The sequence below is a fragment of the Oreochromis niloticus genome, linkage group LG7 (assembly GCF_001858045.2).
Source record: "Oreochromis niloticus isolate F11D_XX linkage group LG7, O_niloticus_UMD_NMBU, whole genome shotgun sequence".
Lineage (NCBI taxonomy): Eukaryota > Metazoa > Chordata > Actinopteri > Cichliformes > Cichlidae > Oreochromis > Oreochromis niloticus.
In genome coordinates, this window is record NC_031972.2 from 3332398 (window position 1) to 3354729 (window position 22332).

The 22332-nt window shown below is 43.6% G+C and overlaps 1 protein-coding gene across 3 annotated transcripts in view; it reads left to right on the plus strand.

The window, feature by feature from the left end:
* The window catches only part of zfpm1 (zinc finger protein, FOG family member 1), a 107059-nt gene that overhangs the window by 67653 nt on the left and 17074 nt on the right, over nt 1–22332 (plus strand). For 2 of the 3 annotated variants that reach the window (XM_005449222.3, XM_019360864.2), the window contains one exon: nt 11091–11224. In XM_005449222.3, the coding sequence (XP_005449279.1) occupies nt 11091–11224 (134 nt within the window). Of the gene's footprint in view, nt 1–2607; nt 2700–11090; nt 11225–22332 lie in introns of those variants that run through there. The other variant, XM_005449224.3, reaches the window with a different exon arrangement.

Sequence of the window (22332 nt, forward strand, 5' to 3'; positions counted from 1 at the left end):
TTGTATGGTGATATTGTTGCAACATATCGTGACGGTTTCGTGGGTTTACGGTGATTCCCACGCTGTCGGTGGGCGACCTTGTGACCGGTCTCACAGACTGGCATACAGAGATGGTTTATCAGCAGTAAATAAGACTTCCCAACAGTCAGGAGACTGAATTCCAAAATGAAGTTATTGCATGTGAATGTCAGTATTCTTTGCATTCATTTGTCTTCACTGAGGCGGACGGTGTGGAGGACTCATCTCATCAACAGTAGTCCTGTCACCCCCTTCATCCTCTGAACAGAAAACTGCTTTTAGTCCCCCCCCCCCCCCCCCCACACACACACACACACACACACAGAGTTTATCTTTCTTCGCATATTTGTGAATTTGCATGTTTGCTTCTTGCTCTTTTCTGGTGGTGTATGTATTTTGTAGATAAAAGTTCAGCAGTGCAGTTAAGAGAAATTAGTTGGGTAAACAGTGGTAAATGTCAATGATAAAGTTCTGTTGAAGCTCATCTGATTAGCGGGACTACGCAGGTGTCTTATCTTGCCTGTGCAACAGAGGGTAAAATGGAAATGATTGCGTGGTCCTGAGCAGTAGATGCCTATCCCAGAAATGTCTATCTGCTGCTGAGCCGAGCCTGCTGGACTCCAGGGACCCAGGGGTGCAGCGTGGAAGATCATGGAGAGAAAGAGAAAAGGAGGCGCAATCAGGTCGTGCTTCTTGTAAGATTGAGGCCTTTTATCAGCCAGCTTTATAAATGACAGGAGTGGCCATTAATGAGAAAAGCTGGAGAGAATTCATTGAACTGAAATTGAATTTTTGAGAAAAACCTTTACCATGTAAAGGTGACTCAATCAATACATATTTTTAATTCATGTAAATGTCATATAGAAGCCTAATGTGGTACCATATGTAGGATGTGATTTGATGCATACTGACGTCATTCATTCAGAACGGCCCACTCTTTGTAGAAGACGTAATCATGGAAGATCCCATCACTCACCTTTTCAGATATAAGCCTAACTGGCTTATATCTGAAAAACACCACTATCTGATACAATACAATATGTTTAGGGGTAATTTTTTACCACTGTTTCATAACCAATACACACTATTTGGTGAGGGGGAATACCACGTTTCCCTTGCATACATATATAACTTTTTACAGATAAAAAGCTTCAGTCAAACAAAGATTGCCATTTCTGTCAGCTAATAATTTATATTGGGTGTTCTCTGGCTTCTCCACCCATTTACGTAGATAAAGGCAAGACTGATATGACTATGATATACAGATATGACATTGTTTAGGACTGACACAGCATGAAAGGAGGAGCCGGGGTGCAAAGTGGCTTGCAGTGACGTAGGATTGGAGGCAGGCTCAAGTAGCTTAAATAAAGCTTTCTTTGAGATTTGCCAACTGGGTATGTAGAACAGAATCAGCTGAGCCTGCTTGAACTAACATGGTGCTTTTTAAAACATTTATGTTTAGATTGTACTCAGGTTTAGTGCTATATAATAGTTGATAGTCAGCTGTCTCTGCATGTGCAGTATGTATTACTTTCTGCAGTCTGCACTCAGTTCTTCAGGTTGGTGGTCCAGCACATGGCTCTCTGGGGACTTGAAATGCATTCTGTAGTGTTTTCAACCTGCAGACTTGGCAGACAAAGTAATGATTTAACACTTTGTGTAAACACGGAGCACAGGCCCCATTCTTTTTTCTAATACTAACCAAACTGAAGTATTTGCTGTGTGTTTCCCATAAGGACCGAAGCGAGAACAGTGTAAGGAAGGGGAGGTGTTGGGATTTGTCATTCAGCAGAGGTTAAACCCCACCTATTAGTGCGGGGTCGGAGCAGCACGCAGATAAAGATTTCCTGTTGTATGGTGTCAAAAAATCAATGGCTCCGGTGCGATGTGCTCATTTGATATCAACAATAGTCTTTTTAAAAATCAATTAGGCCGGATAGAGAAGAACATCAGTGTAGGGTTACACCTTTCTCTTTTCACCACTTATTCTTCACTGATATCCAGTAAGGGCAGGCTGTTTGTTGAGGATACTCAGTCCCTCGGATGAGCAGGTACAGTGCTCTCATGTGGGTTTTAGACATAAAAGAAAAATTCGCCCTCTGGTTTTTCAACATATCTGCTTTGCTTTTTCTTTTTTTTAAAATCAGTTTTCCATTATGTAAAATGATAACATATAAAAGTAACAGAATAAACTAGAAAGGTGAATACAGGCTTCCCTTGAACCAGAGTTGTTAGCTGTTGTAATTTTTTTCCTTGGTAGCTTAGCATGATTAACGGTTCACAATGATTCCTCTTTGTATTATCCTAGGGCCAGTTCAGCCCCTCACACTCTCTTCTGTCCCAAAAAACCTGTTTTAGCTCTTAGCCATTTAGGAACACTTCCTTCTGATTGGCTGCCCCTCATCAACAGAGTATTTAAACAGCCATAGCTATTACCATATATACCATACACCCCACCCCCCACCCCCCGTCGGTGACATTGTAAAGATTCAACGGTATAAAAACTCAGCGTGAAACCAGCATTTCTTCAGTTTGGGCCTATGTTACAACTTAAAGCCAATTTTGATCAAGTTATTGTTTCCAAAACAGGAAAGAAATGAACGGACTGGAAACAAACTTCTGAAGTATCTTATTAAACTCTGATGCCTTGGAGCCAGCAAAATCTGCTTCCCCATCTTTGGGTAAGAGTACTGTTTTGGATCCTTCCCAAAGTTGTGGACAGTTTCCACTAAGTAAGCATTTAATAATAATATGACATATCATTTAAGATAACAGCCCACCTGCAGGTTTAATTAATTTTCCTTCCAAGCTGAATATACCTGAAGATGTATCAACAATTAATCTAACCAGCTGAGCATAGAATAACACGTTTGTCCCTCATACTTTCTTCCCAGCAAATGAATCTTACAAAAAAAAGTAATAAAATGAACGAGCAACATTAAAGACTTGATGGATTCACAATCACTGGAGATTTGTTTGGGTTTTTTTCCTTCAAATGTTTAGTGTTTGTGTGGTATGTGACACCGTTTTAAGCTTTATCTCTTTAAAACATGAAAGATGAGCTCAATATAAAGCCATGAGTCAGTGTTACATTCACTGACCTTTGCAGACTAAAGCATGTCCAACCAATAACTTCATCAAGGCAGCCATAAACTTTCCGCCACTCCCAAATTAATCACCGCTAAATCTTTAACGATATGTGATATACAGTCTCAGCTGCTGCCTCGGGCATTATGGCCCGAGACTGAAATCTTTGAATGTTTCTGCCTTATTAACGTATACGTGCTGACTCCAGAGATGGAAGAGTGCCTTCTGTGAGAGTGATGAGGATGGGGGGAATCCTCTCATTTATTGACCAACTGGCTTTTTCACCTTTCATTCAGAACATCAATGAAGTCAACAATAGATGGTGCCGTCTTTTATGGGTTTAATCATCTTTATATTGTACATACATCAATATCAAACTCATTAGCAAATCTGTAAACTGTAATAACGCTGATTTGTGTAATTTCCATCGACAACACGCTGATTAAACTGTCGGGACGACACGAAAAGCAGCACTGATCCATAAATCCTGTAACGACATAATCAAAACTGTCCTGCTCTCTTCTAACGGCTGCCTGCCACCTTCAGCTTGGCTCGCTGTCTCACCATTATTCTGTGCGTCCTCTCCCTCCCCTCACTCATCGGTTAATTGCGTTAGTCATTTCATTAATGACGGACTGATTGTTTTATTGTGTTGGCTCGTCAAAGAGGTCTGGACGCCCCAGTGGCTGCTGAAGCGTCCGTATTGATAAGCCTTTGTGTGGGTAGCTGGTGACAGGGGCTGTATTGGTGTGTGCATGCTGGATGTGTGTACCTGTGTGTATTCTGTGTGTGTGTATGTGTGTGTGTCAGAGCTAAATGAGTGGGGCAGCATGGATACTGAGAAGCTGGTTGATATTGATAACGAGCCCATCCAGGCCTGTGTTTTTTGGAATTGGTCATCCAACAAAAAAAGTGTGTGTGTGTGTGTGTGTGTGTGTGTGTGTGTGTGTGTGTGTGTGGACTACAATGTGGGGTAGTATCATGCAGAGCAGAAAGTGTAATAGCAGCCAGTGCTGCCATATTGATAAGGAGCGGTGGGTTATTATTCAGGTCTGTGGTGGGCAGGAAGTGTAATTAACAGGGATTAGGATTGTAGGAGGCCTCATGTTACCCCAGTGAAGACAGCTAACCTGTTGGGATTAGTGAGAAGCACTCATTAGTGGAGTGAACCGATATGACTGTCTCTCAAATGAAAAGGCAGTGTTTTTTTAAACAGTGTCATCACTGATGCTAACTATAGTTAACAAGTTACATTCACTTGGTTTCCATTAATGTAAACTTGTATGCTGGTAATAACACAGAATTGAGGCTTTTACCTGTGAAAGATACCCAGTTGGAAGATTTTCCAGTAGGAAATCTTTTAAATCAATTTTAAAAAGCTGTAATTACCACTGCCTGGTAAGACTTAATGTGCTACTACAACTAGCATGTGCCAGCAATGAACCAACAAGCCTTTTGCACCTTTTGCTGCCATTAAACAGCAAAATGCTGTGAGGTTAGATGATAATGTAACAAACAGGAGAACTATGCAAAGACAAAGATTTACGCCAGCCACAATCAATACACCCTCACTCTTATTTAAAAAGGTCAAACACAGATTTCTTTCCACTATTTCACACAGAACTGAGTTTTATTTTTTTTGCAGTAGCATGGTCTCATGCATGTCCATGCACAGAAAAGGGTACACACCCACATTTTCCTAGAATTGAATTGAACACTTTTTACTGACTGACCAGTGAGCTATCCTTCCTGTGAACAAACTCCCAGTCTGCTATGTTAACCTCCATTTGGCGATAAGCTCTGCAGGTTTAGTGAGCTTGGCATGTTGAGGTCTGCCTCCCTTTTTCCTACTTGACCATACTGCACTTTTTGTGAGAGGAGTAAGTCCTTTTTTTTCTTTTTATCTTATGTAAGCTTCACCTTTGTCCACCATTTCTGATCATGCCATTATGTCATTGATCTTAATGTTTGATAGCAAACAGTTGGTTAGCTTGCTGTTGGCTCAGTAGACCCCCTGCTCTCACTTATTTGGATCTTTAAAACAATTCTCTTTTTCTTTTGCTGGGTGGAGTTTCCACAGTTTCTCCATTTTCTCCACCATCCACTCTTTCAGTTACCCGGGGGCACCTACTGACAGCTGCTGCAGAAAACTAAAGTCTCACCCTCTTCCTCTTTTGGTTGTGCAACTGAACTTTCATTTTCTTTGAAGAGCATGCACCCGGTGGCAGGCAGAATCACATAATTTAACAATGTACATGCCAGTGGGGTCCCCTAATCGTGTAATCAACGTGACTTCACAGTAAGCCAAAGCATAAAAAACAAAGCAGGGCTCTAGACTAACTTTTTGCCATGGGCACAAAAGTTAGGCGCACTGAAATTTTTCAACCGCATTGCTTAACACCACAGTTTTACATGTGCACTTTTTTGGGGGGGAAATTGCAGTCCATACAGACAATATTGATTTCTAAATGATTAACTAACAATCTTGTGCTTAAAGTGCTTTATCAATATTGTAGAAAATGTTAAACTTAATCATCACATCGGCCTCCTCTGATGACCTGTTTGCTGTTGCATGCCACTGAAAGGCAGTGGGGAGAGGGGACACTTGGGCAGTGCATTTATTGCAGCATATAATGTGTTTTCTGGATACACTGCTGCTTTTTCAGCATTCAAAGACTGATGGCATCGTGTCAGAGCTGCCTATGAATTTCAGACGGATCAGGCCTTACCTTAACAAAAAAGTTATCAATGGTTCTAGTTCATCTTCTCTTATTACCCACAGCTACATCCACTTCTGTCAGGCCTAGGCTGCTCACTAGGGCTGGGTATCATCACTGATTTCTATAATCCATTCGATTCCGGTTCTCAAAGTCCTGATTCGATTCAATTTAGCCTCAGACAGTCAGAAATATTATAATTCTGATCATTTATCAGTACTGATACATGTGAGACTTCATCAGAATTGTGAACATCACAGCAGGTGCCTTTGTGTCAAAGTAACTGAGAGTAAAACACAGAAAAACATGAAGGAGATTTTCCTGGTCTGGCGTTTTATAGCAGATAACCTTAAAAATATTCTGCAATATTCTGCAATTTTGCATAATTTTAAAAGTTTAAATTTCTTCAGTATTGAACAGCAGAAATTAGGCTTTCTTGTCCGAGGTCATTTAAGTGAAAAAAAGAAAAGAAAAAGACAGCGACCGACAGCGCTGTAAACAACGGTAGACTGGTGGGTAATAAGCGAATGGATAATGCAGAAAACAGAGATTTGAGATGGGAAACTGTTCTTGAAGTACAGAGAGAGAGAGAGAGAGAGAGAGAGGGAGCTGTGCATGAAGTGTGATTTTTATCGTGGTGGAAGCAAAACAGCAAAAGTCAGAGGGAATTCATGACGACATTGATCAAATGTGAAGCGCAGTTTGCTGCTTCTTTTGCTGCTGGCTCGGCGAATTTTGGTTGGAGAGACAAAACCTGCAGCTCAGAATCAGCGCAAAAAGACGGAAACACAGCGCGGACCGACGCATCAGAATCGCTAAGCTCCGACAGCGTGTCCGTGTTCGGGCCGTGGGGTGAGAAAGCCGAGAAAGACAAAGCTGATTCTGATGCGCTCTGTGTTTACGTCTTTGTATAGAATCCGTGTGCCTGCTCTCATTTGCTGTTTGGTGGTTGTTGAAATAGTTTTGTGAGCTTTAATCTGAGAATCTGGCGTTTCTGGCAAAACACGGTTATATTTAAAAGTCAATTCAGGATTTAATGTATCGATATTGCTTTATTCAAGCTACTCACCTCCCTCTTCCACCTGCACTTTCAAATGGACCACGGCCAATCAGAGAGGTCCCGCCCCTGACTTTTGTGAGTCTGCTACTTGTGAGGCAGTGTATTTGATTTATCTCTGCACATCAATCATGCAGATCCTATAAACCATTTAGACAGTTAGTTTAACCTCGACCCCGCCACAACATCCAAAGCTAACATGAAAGGAAATGTTGGAACATGTTGAGGCTGAATACCTGACAATGTGATGCTTGTGTTGGCCTTGTTTATAAGTTAATATCTGCGTTGGCTTACTAAGGTCAAATCCACATGACGTTTCACAATGAGGGTCAGCAGAGCTGGTCAGCCTGATAAGCGTTCCATGTGGTTGGGATTGACCAATGGCTTGAAGGGTGGCTGGACATTGATGGAGTGGTGAGATAAGGAAGAGGTCAAAGTGGCCAAACTGAGGCCCCACTGGGTGATAGGAGATTACTGGACTTCAGACTCTGCTGCCAGGAGGACAGACTGAGGGCTCATTTTTGGCTCAGCATCAGATTTCAAACAGAATCTGACACCTGTCCTGTGTTTCAAGTCCAGACCAGCTATACTTTGTAGCTTCAGACTCTTCAAGATATATATGTGTGTGTGACCCCAGTAAAGACTCAAGACACCCAGCATGCTTGTGACAGTGTTTTTATTTAAATGTGCATTTCTCAGTCTCTTAAGTCCGTCGTCCTGACAGCTTTCCAGCTGTCTCCACCTGTCCTCCCTTCCTCCAGGTCTCAGCATCACTGAAATAGGAGAGTAATTACTGAATTGCTTCCAGCTGCCATGCCAGCCTCCCCCTTGAACCCGCTGCACCACCCCTCCTCTGCAGTGGAGCTGCAGACCACACCTCTGCCACATACCTCCACCGCTTGACTGAGGCCGGAGAGCCATGCGGCCAAGCCCAGTAGGTAATAGCGAAGACCGTTCTGTATCTGGTCTCTGTGACAGCTTCCGGCTGATTTACACAACAGGGTGATCAACCCCCTTAACTGCTAGGACAAAACCGCCCCAAGCCCCCTGTTCAAGGCATCCATCTGCAGGATAAAAGGGAGGGAAAAGTTAGGTGTGTGGTGCAGCAGTTCCCCACAGAGATCCTACTTCACGTCACCTGGCACTGTTCCGTCCACTGGACCAGATCTGGGGCACCCTTTCAGGAGAGATCACTCAAGGCGCTGGTCAGCTCTGCAAAACCAGGCATGAACCGGCGGTAGTAATCAGCCACACCCACCTCTTCCCTTTTTGTATTGGGGTGTGGGAAAAAAATGATGGCTGTTGTTTTCTCCACCTGTGGGTGCACCTGCCTACCTCCCAAGTGGTACCCGAAATATTGGACCTTCCTCCGTCCAACTGCACACTTCTTTGGGTTGGGCGTGAGCCCAGCCTACCTCAGGGACTCCAGGACCACGGCCAACTGCTGCATATGCTCCGCCCAAGTGTTAGTGTGGATGATAATATCATCCACGTAGGCAGCAGCATTTGCAGGGTGTGGACGCAGCAACTGGCCATGAGGGGCTGGAAAGTGGCCTGGGGCACCTCCCACACTGGAAACAACAGAGGGTCTAACCAGCGATCCCAGTTGAGTTCATCCTCATGCATGAACTTCTGAATCGTGGACTTTAAAGTCTGATTCATCCGCTCCACCAGCCTGTCAGTCTGAGGATGGTAAATGCTGGTCCAAACAGAGTTAATGCCCAGTAATTTGTACAGCTCTTTTGGTGTGTGAGACATAAACTATGTGCCCTGGTCAGTCAGTATTTCTTTTGGGATGTCAACTTGGGAGCTGACCTGAAATACTGCCTACGCCACACTCTTTGCAGAAATGGTATACAGCGGCATTGCTTCGGGATATTGTGTTGCATTATCCATCAGAGCTAATACAAACCGAGTGTACTCTGGTAAAATGGCCCAATGAGGTCCATGCCAATGTGCTCAAATGGGACATTCATTAATGGTAACAGGCGCAAAAGCTTTTTTGGAATCGGCGACTGGTTAACCAGCTGACACTCCATAAAATCGGGCCATGAATCGCTCCAGAGTTTTTCATGTCCCACAAGCCCTACCATGGGGTTGTAATGAGCTGCCTGGAAAATAATTTCCTGGCAGCTTTCAGGCAACAACAACTGGGTGTGTGTCCCTCTTCCTAGGGTGTCATCCCACTGTAGTGGGGTCTCCTGTGGAGTGAACCACTGGAGCCGGAAGGGGCTTACAAGAAGTCCCTGCCATCTCCTTGTCCCCAGAGACAGCATCAAACGACCCTGCGTCACCACGTGCAGTGCAGGCACTACACGCTGCTAAAGGTCATGAGCACATCCCTACACACTGCCCTAAAGGTCGGCCAATCTGTCCCCAGAGTTAAGGGATGTGTTAGGCATCGGCTAACTGCAGCCTTTATTCGTTTAACCATTTTATCCTTAAATTTAATCTGCAGTGGGACTACGGGATATTTGTGAAAGTCCCCTCCTGACCTTCACCCATTCTGCCTCCAACAATGCCTCTGGTCGAACCAGGGTTTGGTGCATGTAGCCCAAATTTTAAGCTCTATTTAACCGCAGTTAATCAGTTAGAACTAGAGTTAAGCTGCAGTTTAGTCACATGTTGAATATGCTTTTTTTTTTTTTTTTTAATGTTGTCTGGATGCCAAAATATGAACAAATTCTATATAAAGGGGTAGGTGTGAACCTAACCCTGCATCTGAACCTAAGCAGGTCACCGGTAACCTGGTGGATGTTAAGAGATTGAAAAAACGAACCCGAGTCACATAATAAAAAATTCAGCCCAACCTGACCCGAGCACAGCAGGGCAGGCCAGCTCCTGTTGCGTCTGGCATCGGGCATCAGTATCATACTCTTGTGTTCACAGGGGCAGAAGAACGAGAAAGCACGGCTGGTTGTGGTGTGTTTTCTGAGTGCACAACCTGAGGTTGATAAAACTGATACCATCAGTTATTATCGAATGTTCTCAGTATAGCACCTGTGTGTTATTCGTCAAACTGGGCTGAGTTTAATTGCAACTCTGAGCTCTGAGTTAAGAGAAAAACACCACTTCCTGTGCGCCTTTGCCACAAAACTCTCTTTGACAGCAAAAACAATATCTCCAACCGCTCTTTGGCTTGTAAGAACTCATTTCATTGAATTAACGTCTACTTTTTTTTCTTTCTCCAAACCGCACTTCTTCCTGCTTTTTTTCCCTCCCCCTCCATAACCCCAAACCCACCACCATCACCTCCTTCACCCACTCACCCACCCCCAACCGGCTGTGGGAAAGCCATTTTATCAGCGTCTGTCCGTTGTTCTCTGGTGGGGATAGATACAGAGAAGATAGATGAGTGTTTTGACATGGAGAGTGTTAGACAAACACTCTTATCAGGCCCGCCACTTTAGGCCGACCCCCTGCCTCCCCCCGAAACAGCTCTTGGTTGAGCTGAGGGGGAGCTGGAGCGGAGGGCAGGCAGATTTTGTATGTATTTTGATCAGAGGAGTAGGTGGACGGTTATAACAAGAGAACTCCTCAATAAGCAGACCCCAGGGCTGCTTGTGTAACTGCAGCAGCTGCTGTTAATCCCACCTAGTCAGAGTTCCCGTTACAGCACTCACTTGCAGTCTTGTTCATTTATCCTCAGATGTGCAGAGACTCCTCTAAACGACAGACTCTCACAGTCCGAGCTGTCTCTAAGTTTTTAAATAGATGGCTCAGTCCTCCATGCCTGCCGGCTATCTGCCTCTATCTGGGCTGCAGCGGGCTCAGACCACAGCTGTCACTGCCATCCTTCTGCACTTATCTTTTCACTTTGAGGAAGTACACAAGAAGTTTCCCCTGTTTGAACCGACCAGGACAGAAAGCGCTCTGCTTGTATCAAACTCCCCCTGCTGTTGAGCTGCTGACAGTATTTTCTGTTTGGGCTGAGCTCCTCTGAGGGTTCAGGTCAAGTTCAAGCCACATGCTGATCAAGTTTTTTGTCTTTTGAGCCACCCATAATGCCTGCGCTGTGGCTCAGTTTGAACCCGCAGGTTTAGATTTTAGCCACAAATCACAAAACTAAGCTTTTGAATGGTGAGTTCAAGGTTTCTACATTATGCTCCCGATGAAGAGGCCTCTGCATGATCTCTTCGGCACATGAATATTTAAACCACTCTGGGCTTATTTAATGTTATTTTCTCCTCTGTTTCCCACCTGCTTCACAGATGACCTAGAGCTAAGTGATGAAGGTGGCGACAGCAGTGTGGTGACAGTAAGAGACCTCTCTCCAGACACAGTATGGGGCCCCTACCCAGGAATTGTCCAATCACAGAGCAGCACAGATGAGCCGGAGACCGAGGTAAGAGCTCCAGTGTGGTTACCGGTGCTCAAAGTTCTCCGGCACTGTGCTGGATTTCCAGCATGGAGCTGTTTAAGATTTAAATATAGAATTATGTCTATGGTAACTATTCCTGTGTATTTTACTGTGTTTGCACTGGCTTAGCAAAGTGTTGGCTTAACCGCCGTCTCTGCAACATGAAGGCACGAGTAAACTTTGTGTAGCATGGACGGCTCAGAGACCAACAGAGGATTGATCATTTAAAAGTTCAAGCAATAGACATGATTTTCTTTATGACTTTGTTATGTTTGGATACAATAAATCTACCAGACTATGTTTTCCTGCTAAAATAATGAATATTGTGTCTTCCGTGGCTCTAAAGCACCTTTCAAGTTGATGTGAGAACTCACATTAAGCAGGTTGAATTTCTCCAATGGTTGCTACCACAGTCTACCATCTAGTTTATTACAAGGAACTTTGTTTTTAGCATTGTTGGACACTAAAGTAGGAGATCGCTGTACACATGCAGGCAGGTTAATAACTAAGCAGGAGCAGGTCCAGTATTGGAGCATTTTATCCAGTAGGGTGAAGACCTCATACGCTGTCAGCTACTGGGTTAATGTAAAGGATTTTTGTCCAGTCAGATAAATGAAAAAAGTTCTCGTTCAGTCCAGTCCTGAGTTCTCGGGGTTCCTGAAGGCTCTCCAAATCTATTGCCACTTTATTGTGGCTACAGTAACACGTAACTACGATTAGTGTGGGCTGTCCTCATATAGTTAACCTCAATGAAAGCAGTCTTAGTCAACTAGTTTGTGATTGTTTTGCTGGTCCCGGGACATCTGTGGTGGCAGCAAGCAGCCTAGCCTTATTCTCGTTCAGTGCCAATTTTGCTGATGTCATGCAGCAGAGTTGATGTTTTACAGGCTCGTTATTCCAGCAATGTTAATAATGGAGCCAAGCCTGCAAGCTAGATCAGTCAGGCTTCCCTTTCCTCATGTCGTGTTCACACCTTCCCACTTTGGCAGCTTATTTAAAGTTCAACCACCACCAGCTTGGGCATCAAACTGTATTCAGCTACTGTAATAAATCTTTCTTTTTAAAAGTTGAGTTGTCCAAATAAATAAACATTATTTCTCAGCCAAAGCTCAAATCTAATTTTCTTTTAAATTAATAGAAATAATTTGCCTTTTGGTTGCAATATGTTGTTATAGAACTCTGACACCATCTGCCTAAGTGATTATTGGATTTACAAAAAGAGTTTCAGCATGCTGTTCTATACCACGTCTGCACTGTAACACAGAGCTGAGGGCAAACCAGGGTGAAGTGAAACACTAAAGAGAAACCCGACTGAAACGATTTCCACTGGTCAGGTCAGAGGTCAGATGGTTGCAGACAATGAGTACAAATCTTATCATGTGTATGACAGTGGTTGGAAATGAAAACAGCCATGCGTGCAATGTATTTATGTGTGTGTGTGTTCCTTGGGAACAGTGTGTGGGACCGGATGGAGCCCTATCAGAGGATGGGTTTGTGCATCATGCGCAAGTCCATCTTAATCATATGATACTGATGCTGGGAGAGGCTTCCTGGCATGGAGCGCACTCTCATACGAACACTAAGCCTCACACACACGGGGTTGTTCACACGCAGCCATTCCCTGCCCAAAATTCTTGTACTGATTGATTGATTTTTGTGGCTTGATCTTCAGTTTTCTCTCAGCTTTTAAAGGCGTCAGATTAGCCCGTTTTAATCGGTGCGCATCTGCATCCAAACCAGTTTCTCATCAGTCCACAAAAAAAGACTCCCGTTCAAATTTAGATGGAGTTTATACCACACATCCTGGCCTTTCTCCATCAGAGTCCTATCCTCTTCCATCCTCTCCCCTCTTCTCCTCCTCTCCTCCCTGCCCTCCCCAGACGTCCGCCTGTCTTTTATCTCCACATGGCGCCATCCTCCTGGACAACAAACCCCAGTGATTGATTCCCGCTTGATAGGCTCTCATTTCTAAGATTTCGTTTATTATCAGTGTGGTTCTGAGTGTACAGATAGATGTCTGTGTGTGTGTGTGTGTCTGTGTGTGTGTGTGTGTGCGTGCGCTCTAACACTCTCACATACACACACATACACGCTCACCCATCACCTTTTGTTCCTCCCCTCCCCTTCCGCTGCCCATACTGTCCTATTCCTCCTCTAAACTGTAAAGTCTTTTTCTGTTCTTCTGAGGTCTTGGCATTCATATGGAAAGCATCTCGTCCTGACTCTTAAAAACTCATTTTCTCCCTCTTCTTCCTCATTTTCTGTCCCCCCTCCTCCCCCCTCCCCCCTTCCTATCTGTGGACTAAAGGAGTGAGGAGACGGACCTTCGGTATCTGCTGGAGATAGTGGCCGTAATCTCACATTCCTCCTGTGTTTCTCCCCCTGTCACTCCATCCCCCCCTCCTCCCGCCCAACCCTCAATCCTTCCCCGCCTCCCTCCCTCCTGGGTCAGCAGGGGTCAGGGCTATCCTCCTTAGTGTGTTGGAGAGGAGAAATCTGCTCATCTTCTTCTGCTCTGCCAAAGTGTGAGCCTAAAACACGTTCAATGCTAAGGATAAACTCACTTCACATAGCTTGTATTTGAATTCATGAATTAAAAAATGCACAGTTTTCATGGCTTTTATCATTTAAATGTATCTTTTCACCCCGATCTGCTGGTCAACATCAGCGTTTTAGATGTGAGTTTGGGTCTGAAAGTGCATACTAACTAATAATGAATCTGGGTTAGCCTACAGCCTCTTAATAGTTAGGATGTCTCTGTCAAATCTATAGAAAACAGTTGGAATCTCTAGCATGACATATGTCAGTGTTTTGAGATATTTTGAGTATTTTGAGACCAAAATGTCAGTTTTGAAAGAAAAATATTGTTCTTTAAATAGTGCCTTCCCTCATAAAGGTTATGTGGGTTGCACTGTATACCACTCACATAAGTGTTTGATGTTAATGTTTCCTTCCAAGATAAACTAGTTCCCTGTGTCATGTGCACTAATCCACCTCCACATCATCTCAAATGTCAGCTTTTGAAGTATTTTCTCATTAGCTTCAACTAATCGTCACGTTATCATCGCTGTTGCCATAGATGAAGTATTTTTGTTTCAAAACAAACAAGGACGCTTCATCAATAACGGAGATCACATTGGATGTGTTACAGGTTTATTGGATATCGTTTGCATTTCTAACTAACCAGCCAAAAAAAAAGTGGTGATTAACATAAATTTGAAGACTGTTTAATATTGTGTTGTTTTATTCTTACAGTAGGCCTTTGACTTTCAGTGTAATTTATTCCCAGATAATATAAAGGGACCAAAGTTTTCCATATTCCTCCATTCTCTAATGCGTCCTAGTGATTTCTGAATAAGATTTAAATAATATTTTTATGATAAAACACCAAACAAAAGCAACACTTTTCACAACATGTAATGCCGGATTAAATAAACGGGGCAAAATGACGTGTGTGAGATCCCCTCTTTAGGGCGATTTACAAAAGTTGTGCCATTTTCTAAATGCAGGGGCAGTCAGTTCCTTTCAGTATCAAGTACAAAAATAAATAACTAAAAAATAAGACGTGCTTTTCTTTTCACCATTAAATATCAGCACAGTTCAGTTGTGTGTCGCAAACATTAGTAAGTCAGTTTGTACGCTTAAATATACTTTTCCTCATATTGCAACTGAGTCTGCTCACCGCGCTCTCTTTGTAAATACTGACAGTACTTTTTTTTCAAACCCAGTTTGCTCTGGTGCAACACCTTATTGAATCAGACCTGAGGAAGGTACTCTATTTCTTCTTCTTTGGCTGATCTGCCTTTCGTTTGGCTCAGATATCGATGCCCTTCCTGACACAACCCTCCCCACTGCACTGTACTGGCATTTGGACATGCTTTCACTTCATTTCTTGGTAAGATTGGCACGGTCCATTCTCAGCCCCACACCTTGCAGTATTGGCCTTCTTCGTCTTTCTCAATTAACTTCCCTCAACTAACCTGGGCCCATAAGCTAAGATTTCAATACCAGGTCTACCCAGTGACACAACAACACTGGGAAGCAGTTTGGATGTGCAGAAACACGTACAGAAACATCAGAGATATTTTTCCTTGTCGAACTGCACCTTTGATGGTTCCTTAGCTGTGTGTTGTTTTATGGGTGGGTGTGAGTTCTGAGAAATCAGGGTGGGGCAGAGAGAGCGAGCGAGAGAGGCAGATGAGATCCAGTCCTCGTTCTCCCTCCAACAGATCTCCTTCATTAGATTAGCAGCATGTTAACTGGCCTGTGTCATATGGAAATTCTGCCATTTGCATCTCTTGAGAAAGAGGCGTAAAACCATTTATCTATTTAAATATATTCTGGCTGATATGGCTGTTGGACTTTAGAACAGGGTATAATAATGTTTACTGATCAACTGATCAGCTGGCTGCTGATTCCTCACAGTTTTTGGTTGAGTGAACAACCAGGTCCTCCTCGGCGAGCCTCCCATGGCAACCCAGGAGTGAGCACGCCACTGCTGCTTTTCTGATTGGATCGCACATAACAGATCTGATATTATATCTCCGCTTCTTCTGATTGGATCCTGCTTTAATTAACTGATAGTGCGGTTGTGTGCGATTGGATAGAAGTTGTAGGACTTGTGAAAATTTTAGCTCAGATGAAGGATGAAGCAATGATGTTAAAGAGCGAGCAGAGTTTACTGCATCTGTTGCATCTTCCAAAAGGACAGATGTCCTAGGAGAAGACTGTACCACAGGAAAAACTCCACTTACATCGTTCCTATTGTTCGCCCCCCCTTCAACAGCACCCAACAGCTCACCCCACCCCAATCTTGTCTTTCGTGGAAAGGCAGCCCCAAGGCACGATCCTAGAAGGAGTAGAGTAGGGGAGTTCAAAGCGTTATCACGCGCCGAACGTCTTTTCATCATGTTTTAGAAACAAGCGTTCGCACTAATCCCCCAATAATCTCTCCAGGAGAACTGGGGCGATAAGGCGCGCCACCCACGGCTTTTCAAACACTTTTTGGGTAGTCTCTTCTCACTCTCTATCTCTCTTCCCCTCTACCTCATCTACTCTCCTTTCCACTTCTTCTTTCCCTCACTCCCCAAGAAGGACGAGTGAAGGTGATCACCGTCTCCTTACTCTCTCTCAAGCAGTTTTCTCCTCATTTTTCGTTTTTCTTTTTTTTGTGTATGTGTGTTGACTCTGAATCGGTTTGTTTACATCCTGATTCTGATCTTTTGCAGTTTATCTGGACTCATCAACAGTGTTTCTCAGCCTCTGTGTTTCTTTCTCTCCTCCGCCCATCAAATTAGAATGTTAATTAAAATGGTGCTCCTTCAGAAGATGACAAATCGATGATTACGGTGAGTGTTGAGACACCTTCTGTGATGCCCCCCAGAAGAACGTGAGACACAAGTGGCATTCCTAAAACGAAGGCAGAGTGCAACAACAATAATATTTAGCATTAAAGACACAAGAAAAAAATATTTTTTTCAAACGTTAAAGTCTCTTTACCGGAATTTTAAAGTATTCATATATCGAATCCCTGTACTATCTTGCAGTAAAATGTTTAAATATTTGCGATAACTCATCCCGCACCCTGAGGCATACACAAAAATGAAGTCAAATGTGATATGAAAGCACGCTTATCTTTGTTGGCTCGTGGCTTGTAGTAGCTAGCTGAGCAATATCATGGATGGGAAGCGTGTGTTTGAATATCATTTGGCAAAACCCTTGTTTACATTGCTAAAAGTGCATGGTTGCCATTTCATTTATTTCTCCTTCATCCTCCAACTCCAGTTTAAGGACACTGTTGAAGGAGGTGTGGGCGGAGGCCACAATGGCAGAGCCAAAAGATCGCCAGCAGTGGTCACGGCCGAATCACATCACCTTGGTGTTGTTTTGTTGGATTTTAAAGTATTGCAGTGCCCTGTCTTTGCAGTTGAATGAACCAACAACAGCAGCAGCTGGTCACACAGGCCTAAATGGCTACATGGCGACCTGTGCAGCAGCTACTGCCGAGATGGAAAAAAGTTTTTTTCCCCGACCATTTAGTAAGTGGTTGCTGCACATTGTTGGCAGAATGCGGTGCTAAATCCAAAACCTCTTTACGATTACTTTGGTTGGTAACAGATTGCCGAAGTTTTCTGTAGTTTGCAAGGACAAACTTTGCAGACAAGTCGGAGAAGTGCTAGCAACCAAAGCAATTACAAGGTTGCACTATCTTTGCATGCACTTTCACCCAGTAACAGTCAACAACCTACAGTAACAACTCACTAGAGACCAGAGGTTGCCATGGGACCTCTGACTGGTATCTTGGCCAATGTAATCAAAAACTATTGCAATCATACAAAGAAAAGCTGCTAGCATGGTGACCCTTTGCTGCTGGCTTCGTCCACGTTATGTTAGCTTTCCCACAAACAACCATTTCAAATACTGAATATCAATGGCGGATCTTATCAACCACAAAACTTTTAGCTAGCAGTAGCTACTACTCTCAGACTGTCACAGCTTCTATCACAAGTTAAACAGGTTCTTGCTTAGCTTTGTATTCAGCTAATTTCTTTTTGGTAAGGACTGCAAGTAGTGACTGAACGTCAAACAGAAAACACAACAAACTTAACAACACACGTATCTGTGCCTTCTCAAAGGTAGTGCTAATCCCCGCTTGAGATCAGTGTGGTTGCCCAGATATTCCCTATTCCCTAATTCATTCTGTCACGTCTGACTGAGTCCCTCTAGAAGTAATCCTTCCACTGGAAAATGCATCGCAGCACAAACAGCTAAGCATGCTCTAAGTCGAGCATAGCGTCAGTTCAGCCAGGCGACGAAGTTAAGCTCAGGTGCAATTCCTGCAGATGAGCTGATATTCTTCTACACATCCAATTGGCAATTCTCATATATCATATAATATACTAGGTATATAATATTTGAGGTACTGCAAGCCACTCTGCAACCCACCTCCCACTTTCTCCTTTTAATGCTGCATCTTACTTAATATTATCTGTTGTGAGTAATGTGTGAAATGACGAGAAGGTTTCACAACTCTAGATATACATTCCTGCTCTTCTGACTACAGTGGTCCTGAACTAGCTGACATTATACTGTGGCTTTAAATACGTCAGCAACTAGAGCTTTTAAGGGGGGGGTAAAACCCTTGAGTGATAGACGTTATGGCTCAAAATGTTGACCATCATGGCATTAAGGGGAACCAGCATCCATCTGACTGAATCAGCGTGCTCAGTATTGGCTACATTTACCCTCACCTGTCATATGATTTCCCCACATCGTGACAGTAGCTGTCTGATTGTCAGTCTGGCTCTGACAGAAGAGTCTATCACCCCAGGAGAGAGGAAAAAATTCCCTCAAAAAAGATAAAATGGACCGATACTGATAGAGTTGGCCCAGAGAGAAGGAACAAAGGATGGCCGAACAGAAAGGAGGGAAACAAAACATTAGGGACAAAGAGAAATATGAGAGAAGTGGAAGAGAGGTGAGAAAACCGTGGAAGACGAGGGTTAAACGAAAAGGAGGGAGGATGTGTTCATCACTCAGTGGCAGTGACTGGCTGGTATCTGCATCTCACTGTCATCTGCACCAGCTTTTGCAGGGTGGAGGAGGACGGAAAAAGGAGGAGGAGGAGGTGGTGGTGGTGCAGGAGAGGAGAGAAGAGAAGAGGAGAGGGAAAACCTCTATCCTGTCTATCTCCGAGCCTCATCTCCTGCAGTTCAGGAGCCCGCTTTCCAAGAGTGCCTCATTTTCAAATCTCTTATCTCAGCCCCCGTTTTAAGTATCGCAGTTTTATATTTTTACATGTCATTTGCATGCAGCTCATCAAACCAGACTCCCTCTATTTTTTCCTCATTCCTTTTCTTCTCTGAGGTGTGCGACGATACATGCGGCTGTGCAGGAGCACCCCTGCTAAAGGGAATAAGCTTTCAGTCTGCCACCTAGCCTTGGCTGTATACTGTACTGACAGCATTTATCCTGTGTGTGCAGAATACAGCATTAAAAAGAAAAAAAAGTATCTTGTGTCTCTGTTGAATGTTAGGGAAATGCTTTGCTCGAGTACAGCGGAGGTAAAGTGTGTGCATGTGTGTTTGTATGCGAGAGGCGGATGAGAGTAGGTTTCTGATTTTTATCTGCCTTCCTTTTCTTCTTTGTATTTTTGGAGGATTCACACAGTGACCTCTTTGTTTGGGACAGTGAGTACACCCCTCCAACTCTCTGGATTGCGAAAGAAACTATTTCCTGTGGCCGAGAGATAGAACGAGAGACGGACTGAGAAAAGAGGGCGAGATAGGACGGTGGAAGGAGGGGCAGGCAGATGGACGGATGGACGGAAGTATAGGAATGAGAGGGAGAGGAGAGGAAAAAGAATCGGAGATTAAGAAAGAAAGAGGTGCATAAAAGGAAGGAGGCGGTGCAGGACAGACAGTGAAAGTGGAGAAGGGAGGAAGAGAGTGAATTGGGATGATTGAATGAATGATTCTGTGAGGGGAGTGAATGAACGGCCGTGGTTGAAAAGGTCAGGAAAGGAGCAGAGCAGCGTATTAAATTCCCACAAACTGTTTGAAGCATTTAATGTAGGAGAGGATTTTGCAGCTTTTTTCGAGTATGTTGTGATCTGCTCAAAGGCCTCTAATATGCCCGCTACGCTTGAACACTCCAAAACCCAAAGAAAATCATACTTTACAGTGATATCTAGTGTCTGAAAAGGAGTTACTGTGCACATGTGAGAAGCCTAGTGCCGATGATTACACAGGATCATTTCTGCTCATTCCCAGGTCCATGTCCTTTATTCTTGAGCTCTACTATAGGACTTTTGCATGATTCACACTTCAGTGGGGGTTTTTGTAACCGCTCATTTCATTCTGTTTCTTAAACAAGCTGTTTTAGCTCTAGCCAAGTTCTTCTGATTGGCTGTAAGGGGCAAATAAATACAACAGGAAGTGTATTTCACGGCACTGGTTTCCATAAAATAACTGTTATAACTAATTTCTATATAACATAGCTGTTTGACATACCCTCTATGCCAAAAATCTAAGTTGCACAAGGGAAAAACATAACAAAATTATTGGAACCTTGTGGAATAAACTTGCGATCCTGTTGCCTTTGGCTGGTTGCTTTGAAGGTGGAGAGTTTGGTGTGTCCAGACGGTGGTAAAACAGCAATAATATGGACTCTGCTATCAGTTTGCAGTTAAATGAGGTCAAGCTGGTGACTACATGCACTGAAAATCCAGTAATTAACTTATAAATTGGTGAAAATACAAATCTAATGCCATCAGGTAGCAGATCTGTTGCCATCTACATTCACAGGAAATTCCCATTAGCTACTTACATTCTGAGCGCAGCCAGAACCCCATAGAAGTGAAACAGTCTGTGTTTATGGATGAGACGGCAGTTATTTGTGAATCTTCCAGTCGATCTGAGTGTTTGCGGTTAGTCTGAGTCACCCTGCGATTGCTTGGGGACAGGTTGCCTCCCACTGGGTGATCTGTGCATTATAATGATAGTATAATCCCATTATATAGCACTTATCTGCACAATCTCATACACACACACACACACACACACGCAAACCTTCATATACAAAAAGTTACTTTTTGCACAATGCTCAGTCTTTTGCACAACCCACTGTCATTGTTGCACTTTTCTATTGCACTGTTGTGTCTGTATCGTTCTGCTCTGTCGTTGTGTTTTGGTTTTTTTGCAATTTATGCTGTTTTTGCACACTTGCACTTTCTGTAGTCCTGTGTTGATTGTTTCTTATATGTCATTTGTAGCACCAGGGTCTTGGAGGAACGCTGTCATATTTTACTGTGCACTGTACCACTGCACATGGTTGGAATGACAAAAAAGCCACTTGACTTGACTCTGGGTGACCAGCTGGTTGTCGTGACGACTTGCGATCGAGTCGCTGTAAGTGGAAAAAGTCAAACAATCCACTTACAAATCTTTTTTTCTCATCTCTTTTTTACCTTAGTGCGACTCAACAGACCGTCATAAATACTACAAAAGGTCCATTTTTTGTTATGTTTTGTTTTCTACACTTAATAAAACAAAGAAATTTTTCCACCTTTTTTGAAGTTTTTATATAAAAAAGCCGTTTTAGTGTGGAATTATCTGGGTAATCTGGGTTCTTGTAAGAACACGGATCTGTGTCTAAGCGTGCACCATCATGCATTATTGACTTGTTTTACATTTAATAACCATCCGGCCATCATGTTCCGTCTGTTTTACAGCAATGTAAACTATATTAGATGACGTGAAACAGTATCCAGCATTGAGACATAGATGTGCTTGATGTACCAGAGGTTATTTGCATATACAAACATACTTATTCCCCAGTGGTAGCAGTAAAACTGTGGCAGTTGACAGCTGCGCAGAGAAATCTTAATCTGCTCATCTCAGGGTGCTGGTGGAGGTGCCGATACGAGGGCGGCTCTTTTTTCTTCTGCTTTAATTGACATCCACATAGTCCACGAGGCGATGTGACATGGGGTCAGGTGTTGGGGATAGTTCTGGGAAAGTTGCTGTTACCATGATGATGATGATGATGTTCATCATTATCATCATCGTCGGTGGTGTTTGGGTCTGCAGAGAGATAGAGAGAGAGAGAGAGAGAGGTTGAGCAAGGAGCCATTCTGATACTGAATGAGGGAGTGGAGGAAGAAAATGAAGAAATGAAATCAGCCCGGCATCATTTGCATTCAAGTTTTATCAGCATAGGAGGAGGGCGTTTTTGGACCTGATAAGGAGAGGGCGTCGCAGGCTGCGCTGGAGGTGGCGGGGGGGTTGGGTGAGAGCGAGAGAGAGAGAGGTGTGTGAATGGATGTTATATGTGAAATGACTTTGGCAATAAAAAAAAAGTGGTTGGAGAGCTCAGTCAGTGTGTGCTTGCACTGACACACATGAATGTTACAGAAGCTGTAGTGAAGACACAGTGTTGGGGGTGGGAATGGTGTGCGCGAGGGGGGGGGGGGTTAATATCAGACCAAATAATTAGATTCGCTATCGTCGCGGCGGCAGCAGTGCGGGGATCAGGCAGATTAAAGCCGGGCTCGGGGCTGGTTAATATTCATGAAGGGACCAGGGTCCGGGCGA